We start from the raw sequence: 11991 nt of genomic DNA, 5'->3' as shown, positions 1-11991 counted from the left end.
AGTTGGTGTACCCAGGTGTGTCCTCACCCCCCAGAGCACTGTGATCCATCCCAGTACTACTACTACTTTCTGATGAGCAGAAGGATTGTCTTATGAGAAGAATTGGGAGAAGCCAGAAGAAGATGCAAGTGATTTATACAGGAATAGCAGTGCCCTGGGTGCTGAGGACACGTCCGAGTGCACCAACTGCCTCATTAGCATATGGATTGAAATGGGAACTTCTTGGAAATGGCATAAACAGATATGATGATGGAAATCAGCAGTTTGTAACACTAGTGGAGGTGGGAGATGATACATCACACAACAGATTCCTTCTGGTCATAATACATTTTAGGAAAATACATAATTGGTAAAAACTAAGTGCCCCCCTGTAGGACCAATACCTTGTGGTGCAGTAGTTGTATGTATGTGAATGTATAGGAGGGGGAGGCTGAGTATCTGATACAATGTATAGCACGTCTGGTGTTACATATAGACAGACATTACCATTCTCCTCAGATCCGTTCCTCCCTTCCCAGACACTTTTTCCCGGAGATTAAAAACTCTCAATTCATTATGGAAACTCAGAATGTAATTACAAGTTGGCAGAAACAAACACATGATAAGGGCATTCATAAGCTGCCACAATATTAATGAGAAAAACACATTTTTTGTCCAGGATGTAAAGCTTCTTCCAGATCAATAATACAAACTTTATTCTTGGCCTTCAGTTCCCATTCTTCATCCTCACGGCGGCTCCAATCATCCTGTAAGATCTCGGTGATGAGGCCCTGGTGGACGGCCAAAAACCTACCGAGGATAGAGACGCCAAAGCTGAAATCCGAATATGGTCCTGTGATGGGGACTGAGCTGCAATACCAGGCATAGCCACTATGCAATGTGCTTGATAGGACTGGTGTTTTCATGATATTGGGTGATCCGGACCACCCAGCGATTTGCACTTATCCTATGTATAGAATAAGCTACTACAGTATGTCCAATCAAACTCACTTCTTATTCCTTGGCCTCTAAACATACTATGCAAACATCACAGTATTTAACCGGATGGAAATTTAACTAACTGCTCATCCTGAGCCTGCTGATGCATGAATGCAGAACTGCTGTTCATAGTAGGAATCTGAGCAGTATAGGATGATGTAGTGCTGCATTACATATTTATAGTGTCATCACGCTCTTATTTAGATTTGTAATTGGTCTGTGGAGATTGGGTCTGCCGATACCTTTAAAGGACATCTACATCCAGGATGAAGGATTGTAAACCAAGCACATAAGTGTCTCCCCATCTGTCAGGATCCACTCTTCTTTAGGCTTCCTACGCCTTTGTTTTTTAAGAAAACAAGGTTTTAACAATTATGCAAATCAGCCTGAGGGGCTCCAGGCAACATTAACACTTATGGAGCCTGGAGCCCCTCAGGCTTATTTGCATAATTGTTAAAACCTTGTTTTCTTAAAAAACAAAGGCAAGACCATTTTTTTTTAAACAAGGACACAAGAAGCTAATAAAAGAGCAGATCCTGCTGAAGAGTTTGTATGTTCTCTCCGTGGTTGTGTGGGTTTCCTCCGGTTTCTTCCCACACACCAGAACATACTGGTAGGTTGATTAGATTGTGAGCCCTATTCAGACTGGGAGCGATTTGGCAAGCTCTGTGTAGCGCTGGGTAATCTGTGTGCACTATATAAATAAAGGAATTATTATTATTATTATTAGAGGGGACACACACCAGTATGTCAGTGCTGGGTTTACAATACTTCATCCTGGTGGTAGAGATCCTATAAGTCAGTGTTATACATTTCGGTGCCAGTTTTGTCCTGCCTTGTCTTGTAGCATTTGTGCAGTACTTGGCACATGAATCTCTTAATCGGAAAGCGAGTCATGCAATACTACGGCGAAACGCGTCGCATCCGTGCGCTAATGCGGAGGTTCCTGTCAGCGGTTTCCTTGCCAGCCTCCCTGCATTGCATACACGATATCCCCTATCTTTCATCTCCTCCACTTTCATGTAAATAGAGGCTGCGGTATAGTGTGGGATATCATGGAGGCGATAGCGGGCGGCGCCGGCGCACCACGAGGCGCTAATCCTGGATGAAATAACTTGTTTATTTAAATTTGGCTCATTGTATTTGCTGTAGATATTGTGATCCGCCCTTTCAGCAAACATTGGGGTGCTAAACTTATCCGCGGGAAGACAAAAGCGAAGCGTCTGCGCTGTGTACACGAGGCGCTGTAGTCTCCAATTATCTTTTAATTCCGACGCTGTCTTCATTTATTTCTTTCATCTCCTTGTTCTCTTTTAAAATAATTTCTTGCAGCCCCTGGGACCGCATCCAGATCCGCAGATTTAAATACGTGCAGGCGACAGATGCTGCCAGTCAGAAATAAAGTCGTGGCAGAGGCTTAAAATTAGATTCGTAAACACATGGAACCAAATCTGATTCAATATGGAACCTTCAGTGGTGGAAGATCCATCAGTCCCTGATCCCCATGAAGAATCTTTTATTTTTAGATTTTTCTATGAGATTTATCTCATTCCTCCTCGCTGTCACAGGATTTGTGTTTATATTCACATGGACCAATTGTTAGGTCAGGGACAAGGCTGCAGAGCTCAGGGACAAGGCTGCGGAGCTCAGGGACAAGGCTGCGGAGCTCAGGGACAAGGCTGCGGAGCTCAGGGACAAGGCTGCGGAGCTCCGGGACAAGGCTGCGGAGCTCCGGGACAAGAATGCGGAGCTCAGGGACAAGGCTGCGGAGCTCAGGGACAAGGCTGCGGAGCTCAGGGACAAGGCTGAGGAGCTCAGGGACATGGCTGCGGAGCTCAGGGACAAGGCTGCGGAGCTCAGGGACAAGGATGAGGAGCTCAGGGACAAGGCTGCGGAGCTCAGGGACAAGGCTGCGGAGCTCAGGGACACGGCTGTGGAGCTCAGGGATAAGGCTGCGTAGCTCGGGGACAAGGTTGCGGAGCTCGGGGACAAGGCTGCGGAGCTCGGGGACAAGGCTGTGGAGCTCAGGGACAAGTCTGCGGAGCTCAGGAACAAGGATGAGGAGCTCAGGGACAAGTCTGCGGAGCTCAGGAACAAGGATGAGGAGCTCAGGGACAAGGCTGCGGAGCTCTATACAATCTCTATGCAATGGGCTATAGTTTAGGCCAACCTTGTATTATACATGGACTGACCTCTTCCCACCACAAGTGGTCAACACCAAAATCTGTCATTTCTCAGACTCTTTCCCCTTGCTCTGTGGATCAGAAACAGGCACAGCTCTACACAGAAGGTCCTAAGTGCATTAAGGTCCAACTGGACTTGAACATGAATGACAGTCCCATATAATTGTGTGGTTTACATTGTAGGTCACAGAGAGCCACCCTCTAGTGACTCAGGTTTCCAGCAGATGGTAGGTGCAGCTCCTTGGAGCACCCGGGTTACTGCAGGGTCATCTGCTACTGAGACTGACAGAATGACAGCCGAGCGCAAACAGGATCAAGGAAGCAGATTCTTCATCGGTCAACTAGAACAGTGTGCAACTCATGCAGGCTCATCTACATTGTATATGTGGGTGCTGGGCTCGTCTACATTGTATATGTGGGTGCTGGGCTCATCTACATTGTATATGTGGGTGCTGGGCTCGTCTACATTGTATATGTGGGTGCTGGGCTCGTCTACATTGTATATGTGGGTGCTGGGCTCGTCTACATTGTATATGTGGGTGCTGGGCTCGTCTACATTGTATATGTGGGTGCTGGGCTCGTCTACATTGTATATGTGGGTGCTGGGCTCGTCTACATTGTATATGTGGGTGCTGGGCTCATCTACATTGTATATGTGGGTGCTGGGCTCATCTACATTGTATATGTGGGTGCTGGGCTCGTCTACATTGTATATGTGGGTGCTGGGCTCGTCTACATTGTATATGTGGGTGCTGGGCTCATCTACATTGTATATGTGGGTGCTGCGCCTATATACACTAGGCCTGATTTATTAAAGCCCATGCCGAACTTTGCATATTCAGTGCAAACTGCTTGCACAGGTAATTAAGAAGTGTCCGCGCCACATTTGTGTCACAGCTACACTATACTGAGTCTGACAGAATTGTGTGGCATGCACGAAAAAAATTGGACAGTGCAGATTCATGCGCCCCCTACACACTACACAGGACACTGCACATTGTACACACTGCACTGTTGTTGATAAGTGTGGGCCATTGTGTATGTGGTTATTGGGCTCATATACATTGTGATTATGAATACTTGGCTCACCTACTTTGTAAATACAGATATTATATGTACTCACTTTCCTTGTACATGTGGGTACTGAGCTCATATACATTGTGTATGTGTGTACTGGGCTTATATACATTGTACATTTGGGTACTGGGCTTATATACATTGTGTATGTGTGTACTGGCCTTATATACATTGTGTATGTGTGTACTGGGCTTATATACATTGTACATTTGGGTACTGGGCTTATATACATTGTGTATGTGAGTACTTGGCTTATATGCATTGTGTATGTGTGTACTGGCCTTATATACATTGTGTATGTGTGTACTGGGCTTATATACAGTGTGTATGTGTGTACTGGGCTTATATACAGTGTGTATGTGTGTACTGGGCTTATATACAGTGTGTATGTGTGTACTGGGCTTATATACATTGTGTATGTGTGTACTGGGCTTATATACAGTGTGTATGTGTGTACTGGGCTTATATACATTGTGTATGTGAGTACTGGGCTTATATACATTGTACATTTGGGTACTGGACTTATATACAGTGTGTATGTGTGTACTAGGCTTATATACATTGTGTATGTGTGTACTGGGCTTATATACATAGTACACTTGGGTACTGGGCTTATATACAGTGTGTATGTGTGTACTGGGCTTGTATACATTGTACATTTGGGCACTGGACTTATATACATTGTACATTTGGGCACTGGGCTTATATACATTGTACATTTGGGCACTGGGCTTATATACAGTGTGTATGTGTGTACTGGGCTTATATACATTGTGTATGTGTGTACTGGGCTTATATACAGTGTGTATGTGTGTACTGGGCTTATATACAGTGTACATTTGGGTACTGGACTTATACACATTGTACATTTGGGTACTGGACTTATATACATTGTACATTTGGGTACTGGACTTATATACAGTGTGTATGTGTGTACTGGGCTTATATACATTGTGTATGTGTGTACTGGCCTTATATACATAGTACACTTGGGTACTGGGCTTATATACAGTGTGTATGTGTGTACTGGGCTTGTATACATTGTACATTTGGGCACTGGACTTATATACATTGTACATTTGGGTACTGGACTTATATACATTGTACATTTGGGCACTGGACTTATATACATTGTACATTTGGGCACTGGACTTATATACATTGTACATTTGGGTACTGGACTTATATACATAGTACACTTGGGTACTGGGCTTATATACAGTGTGTATGTGTGTACTGGGCTTATATACATTGTACATTTGGGCACTGGGCTTATATACAGTGTACATTTGGGCACTGGGCTTATATACAGTGTGTATGTGTGTACTGGGCTTATATACAGTGTACATTTGGGTACTGGACTTATACACATTGTACATTTGGGTACTGGACTTATACACATTGTACATTTGGGTACTGGACTTATACACATTGTACATTTGGGCACTGGGCTTATATACATTGTACATTTGGGTACTGGACTTATACACATTGTACATTTGGGCACTGGCCTCAAGAAGAGTTCTATGTAGTCTGCCGGATAGTTAGGAGCCAGGCAGTCATTGTAGACATCTCTGTAGTCTCTGGTTTCCTAAGATGACGAACTTACTGACCAGGAGGGTCGTACATCCAATGACCTTGAACTCTGCTTCTCTGGGATGAAGCATCTGAACCCGTCATACCCATCGGTGTCCTCCATGATTATAATAAGATCTTATGACCTAATAGTCTTTCACTATGGGATATGTGAAACGTTGTAGACTCGTGCCCACCTTGCCGGGGTAACATAGCTCCACCAAATTAATTGTATCATGCACGGGGAAACTGGTCAGTCCAGGCATTAGCACTGAATATGAATGTACAGTAGTGGGGAATATAGTCCTAGTATTTGCTTAGTAAACAGCAGCCCAGTGTTATATTGTCTCCACTGGTGTTTGGTGTCCTGCCCTTCCTATTTTCCTTACATATGCAAAGCTGCGGGGAGCAGATGGCGATACAGTCCTGCCCAGCCTGTGCTGCGGGATCCTGGACTCTCTAAACTCACTTGTCCCTAGATACAAAGTAGCACTAAGGATCAGAGGACTCTTCTCTAGAGCAGACCCAACTGGTTTTCAACAGCAAAGGTAATTACATGGATTCCTGGCATTCTTGAGCTCACCATTGATATAGAATAATGATTAACACAGTGTGGGAGAGCAGAGCTTGGCAGTCGGACATGCAGCTGATAGGGAAGGTAGCGCTCTCTGCAACTGCTGTCTTCATCTTGGCCCTCGCTTATAGATTCTATAAGTTACGAAAACTAGAGAGCACTGGCCCCAATGAAAAGCAGGACCCCGGCTGTGTCACGGAGAAGATCACTTCTGTGGAAACCCCCCTACGGGATCACATAGGTGAAGAAGCCAGTAACCTGAGATTCAGGTGTGTACACAACAACCTGCAGAACAGCTCGCTCACAGATCACGGAAATAAGAACCTTGCTGAGTTACCTGTCACTGTACGCCAGGCTCAAGAGGGATTACTGACCGCTGATGTCACCTGCAAAGATCAAAGAGGTCTAAAGATTGTGCAACTCCACAAGGAGGATGATCCCCTGCAAAGCCAGCAACAATTTAGAGATGATACCGATGTATGTGATGGAGAGGAAACTATCACCACAACAGAGAGCGGAGACTACAGAAGGCAAGAGCCAGAAGGTGGAGAAATGCAAGGAAAGTTGGAGCTGGCAAAGGGTTCCTTAGGACAGGACTCTGAGGACCATGACAATGAGAGAAAAGAAAAACTTCACCAGGACACGTCTACACATAGACAGGATGATGACAACACAGATGGTGGTCCAACACAAACCAGGGACCAAAGAGAAAAGACGGTGGCATCCAATTCTCAGTCAGTCACAGATAAAGTTGACCATCAGTTTGAGATTCATGGACACCAATCCCCCCTTACAGATCTACTACCATCTACTGAAAATTGGGAAAAAAGTCAACAGGAAGCAACTAATAATAATAATAACAACACAGAGGATAAAGCAAAGGCAGAAGCTACCCAACTCCCAAACTCATTCAATGACATCCAAAAAACGGAAGACCAAGAAGACAACAGCACACAACCTCAAGACATCCAGTGTAATGTCAGTCCTCCAGCTACTGCCTCCTCACTGTCCTCCAACCAGTCAGAGGAGGATAGCAGTGGATTAGCACATTCTGGACCAAAGACCTACCACATTTCTATTGATGCAGAGTCCAAACTGGATATAAATCTTGAGCTGGGAAACTGTTATGACGTCTTGTGTTTGGCAAAAAAATACAACCATGATGTCTTATTAGCGGAAGCCTACAAAATAATGAGTGATAACTACTTAGAGATCCTTCAAAACCCCAATATCTATGGGCGTCTCAATGCCACGGAGAGAGACCTAATTCTTGAGAACAGGATGAAGGGAAGGCGATTTGTGGTAGTTGCTGACATTGACACCCAAGCCATTAATTCATCTGCAAACCAGAGCAGCCTAAGTTATTACGACAGTGACTATGACCGGTGGCAAGCTATGTCCAACATCCCAAGTGAAGCCGTCAGCAGAGGATGCTCAATGGCTGCCCTGTTCAACTACATCTTCATTGTACTTGGATCTGATGGGCTTGACAGACAAATGAAACCAACCAAGCGTGTCCTGTGCTACAACCCCTTGACAGACACTTGGAAGGAAGTGGCTCCCCTCAAAGAAGCGAGACCTCACTGCAAACTTGTGGCCCTTGATGGTTGCCTCTATGCCATTGGCGGGGAATGCCTTCACACAGTGGAAAGATATGACCCACGCCAAAACAGGTGGAGCTACATCGCGCCTCTGCCAAATGACACCTTTGCGGTGGCCCATATGGCGACAGCTTATGACGACGAGATCTATGTTACAGGTGGGACTATTCGGTACATGCTCTTGAGATATAACCTTCGAGAGAAAATCTGGAAGAACAGTCACATCAGCGGGAGCAAAGACAGGACTACGGAGATAGTCGTGGCCAATAACTTTCTCTACCGCTTCGACCTGAACCGCAATATGGGGATAAGTGTCCACCGCTGTAACATCAGAGCCAGGATTTGGTATGAATGTGCCACCTACGCCATTCCCTACCCATCGCCCTTCCAGTGTGTTGCCATCGATAACAACATCCATTGCATTAGCAGGAACTTCCACCTGCGCTTCCTGGCGGATGAAGTGTCTCCCAGGTTTATGGAGGTGGATCTACAGACTGTGCCCTTGCCAAAGGGCATCCTCTATCCCATTGTCCTTGTCCTGGGTGTCAAATGAACGGAGCTATTTAATGATTTCTGCTTTATGGATACCAAAGATATGGAGAAGAAGTCAATGGAAACTTGTTAAGAGTCTGATCTTGACACAGGCTCAATCCACGTACAGGACATAAAAGCAGGAAGGTGTTAATTATTCATTGTCTACTACTGCAATTCTCTTGACAAATGCACCGTTATAAACTGCAGCTTCCAGCAAGTTCACCGCATCGCACTCCAGTCTATTCTGCAAGACTGAAACTTTCTCTCTTCCTTCTTTTTTTTCCCCCACTGTAATACATATATTCTGTATTCATAAAGGCAGGATGAGACCGATAAATCCAGGAGCCGAGCAGGTAAAAAACACCAACATTCACAGTAATTACTTCACATTGCTCAGTAACTCACCGCTGAACTTTTGGAGATGGGATTTTTTTTTCTGATTTTGGGGGGGTGGGAATGCATATTTTATGTCTATGGTGCAAAATTTTGCATTAACCGGATAGATGATTAAGAAAGTATAAAAGGATAGAGCACTTACAGCAGAGATGTATCATTCTAATCAGTTACATTGTAACAGAACTCTGTCTAGAGGTGGATCATTATATACTGAGGGTTTAATGATTCTGGATGTGCAGATACCATAAAATACAATGACTGATTATTTATCCAAATTGACCAAAGGGTTAACACGTAGTAGTCACCGTAGCTTGTCAGAGCTACTCCACGTCATATGCAAACAGAGATTAGAAGTATTTGCTATGTAAATTATGGGTCAGTAATGTTATAGCAGGAGTGACCCTTAAAGGGATAACGCTTATATGTTATCACATTGCACCGATGGAAACTACCCTAAAAATAAATAAGAGTCGACCTGATGTTATATATAGGGAGTGTACACCATCGCGAGCAATGTTTCTCCACTGACCACAAAAGTTTCTGTTTTGTGATCACGTCTCTTACCCCAGTAGATAAGACCATAGAAACGAGGACCCCCACTACCCATACTAATCCAAGGTCAGACCCTAAAGATTCAAGGCTTATCCAAAGTCAGACCCTAAAGATTCAAGGCTTATTCAAGGTCAGACCCTAAAGATTCAAGGCTTATTCAAGGTAGAACCCTAAATGTTCAAGGCTTATCCAAGGTCAGACCCTAAAGATTCAAGGCTTATCCAAGGTCAGACCCTAAAGATTCAAGGCATATCCAAGGTCAGACCCTAAAGATTCAAGGCATATCCAAGGTCAGACCCTAAAGATTCAAGGCTTATCCATGGTCAGACCCTAAAGATTCAAGGCTTATCCAAGGTCAGACCCTAAAGATTCAAGGCTTATCCAAGGTCAGACCCTAAAGATTCAAGGCTTATCCAAGGTCAGACCCTAAAGATTCAAGGCTTATCCAAGGTCAGACCCTAAAGATTCAAGGCATATCCAAGGTCAGACCCTAAAGATTCAAGGCTTATCCATGGTCAGACCCTAAAGATTCAAGGCTTATCCAAGGTCAGACCCTAAAGATTCAAGGCATATCCAAGGTCAGACCCTAAAGATTCAAGACTTATCCAAGGTCAGACCCTAAAGATTCAATACTTGTTCAAGGTCAGACCCTAAAGATTCAAGGCTTATCCAAGGTCAGACCCTAAAGATTCAAGACTTATCCAAGGTCAGACCCTAAAGATTCAAGGCTTATCCAAGGTCAGACCCTAAAGATTCAAGGCTTATTCAAGGTAGAGCCTGAAGATGTACATAAGATGCATTCGAAAACAATCTATGTATAGAGCCTGTCTGTAGCCTCCAGAACAAGAGCTATGATTTATCTAGAGCAGATTTTGTCTGTAGCCTAAAGGAGAAAACAAGGGGCAGCGGATGCAGCTCTCATCAGTATCCGAGAGAGAGAAGTCACAAAGCTGTCGCTGCCTTATATAAAGGAGGTCAGTCGGGGTATGGGGTGCAAATGTAAAAAGGGACTGGGCAATACAGAAATTAGTGGGGGTTCCTCTGTTGTCCTTTGTTATCAGCCACTTCATGCAAGGGACAGCGAGAATGAAGAGAATAATGGGTATGTATCTATAGATACATAGGATTGGATATGATTTGGAGGCAGGTAGGTAGATGGGGCATGAGGCCATGTACTTCCAGGAGTCTTGGAGCCACCTTCCCCCTCCCGCAATTCCGAAAAATGATCCATTGATCCCCTCTAGAGGCAACATTTATCTTGTTCTCTGCCTGACATGCCACTTATTATAGTGGATGCAGACTATTACGCCCTCTTGGCTGCAGTGGGTTATCATCAGACTTATATTTTGAGGGGGACGAGAAGGGGGAATACCAGATGTTGCAGAACTACAACTCCCAGCATGCTCTGACAGCACTAAGCTATAGATGGCAGATCATTATCCAGAGTAAGCAGCAGAGTGACCTTGGTGGTGATCTGGGATCCAAATGTGTCCTGCAGAGGTGTTAATCAGGAGTATATGCTATAAAGTGACATCATCGAGTGCGTATGATGACATCAGAGATTCTGGAGTACCCACGCACCTCATCTAGAAGCCGTCCGCACAGCGAGGTGTGAACTGCTGATCTGTTCAAATGCTCCAACTAAGACTACAAATTATAAGTGCGGAGAAGATTCATGAGCCGCTCGCTAATCACATATAAATCACTTCGCTTTTACTATATGCAAATGAAGATTTCAAAGAAATCCTGAGTTATAATCAGCCACCGGTCTAAATTATTGTACGAACCAGAGAGACATTTTATTTTGTTATGAATTATAGAAATAAATATATTTCCAAAATGCGTAATGTGTAATATCTCAATCCCAGGCTCCAAGCTCATAGAGCTACAACCATCTATCCATCTTGTATCTAACTGCATATCTATCTACAGCATCTATCCATTATATATATACAGGGCCGGCACCAGCACTGGGCATATCTGGGCAAGTGCCGGGGCCCAGAGCTGCTGGGGGGCCCACATAAGACTGTACATAAGGAATCCATGGGGGCTGTATCTAATGAATCCATAATATGTGAGGGGGGCTTATATAAAATACCAATGAGGGGGCTGTTTGGGATGATAAACTAGGAAATATTTTATGGAACAAGAGGCTGTTTGTTTTAGTTTCTGAATTTTTAATTGTCACCACATGAGTTCACAGAAAACTCATGGGTTCTGTCGCCCAGGGGCCTACTGACACCTGGAGCCGACCCTGTACATATTTATCCATATCTATCTCTCTCATACAGTATCTGTGGGGGTATTTATCAGGGCAATTGCATATTCTAGCCTATTGCTAGCGCTTGCCATTATTCCCCCCTTTTTCGCCCCTTTCCGCCACCTCCATGCCAGGAATTGTGGTGATGAAGGGGAAGGCGGGCGTTCCTGTCCCCGCCTCTGGATGCATCCGGCCTTGCCGGAGCAGTGGTGGGGCTATCATACGCCAGTGCACAAGCGATTATAAATAATCCTCTCTATC

The 11991-nt window shown here is 44.5% G+C and overlaps 1 protein-coding gene across 1 annotated transcript; it reads left to right on the top strand.

Annotated features, from left to right (window-relative positions):
* Positions 1-6224: 6224 nt before the first annotated feature.
* On the top strand, positions 6225-11261 carry KLHDC7A (kelch domain containing 7A). Its single transcript, XM_072155253.1, has one exon. It carries the CDS (start codon positions 6412-6414, stop codon positions 8539-8541), a length of 2130 nt encoding a protein of 709 aa, XP_072011354.1. The 5' UTR covers positions 6225-6411; the 3' UTR covers positions 8542-11261.
* The last annotated feature ends 730 nt before the right edge of the window (positions 11262-11991 follow it).

Source organism: Engystomops pustulosus, chromosome 6 (genome assembly GCF_040894005.1).
Source record: "Engystomops pustulosus chromosome 6, aEngPut4.maternal, whole genome shotgun sequence".
NCBI classification, from domain to species: domain Eukaryota; kingdom Metazoa; phylum Chordata; class Amphibia; order Anura; family Leptodactylidae; genus Engystomops; species Engystomops pustulosus.
The sequence above is the reverse complement of the archived record's forward strand: the minus strand, read 5'-3'. Positions and strand labels throughout refer to the sequence as shown.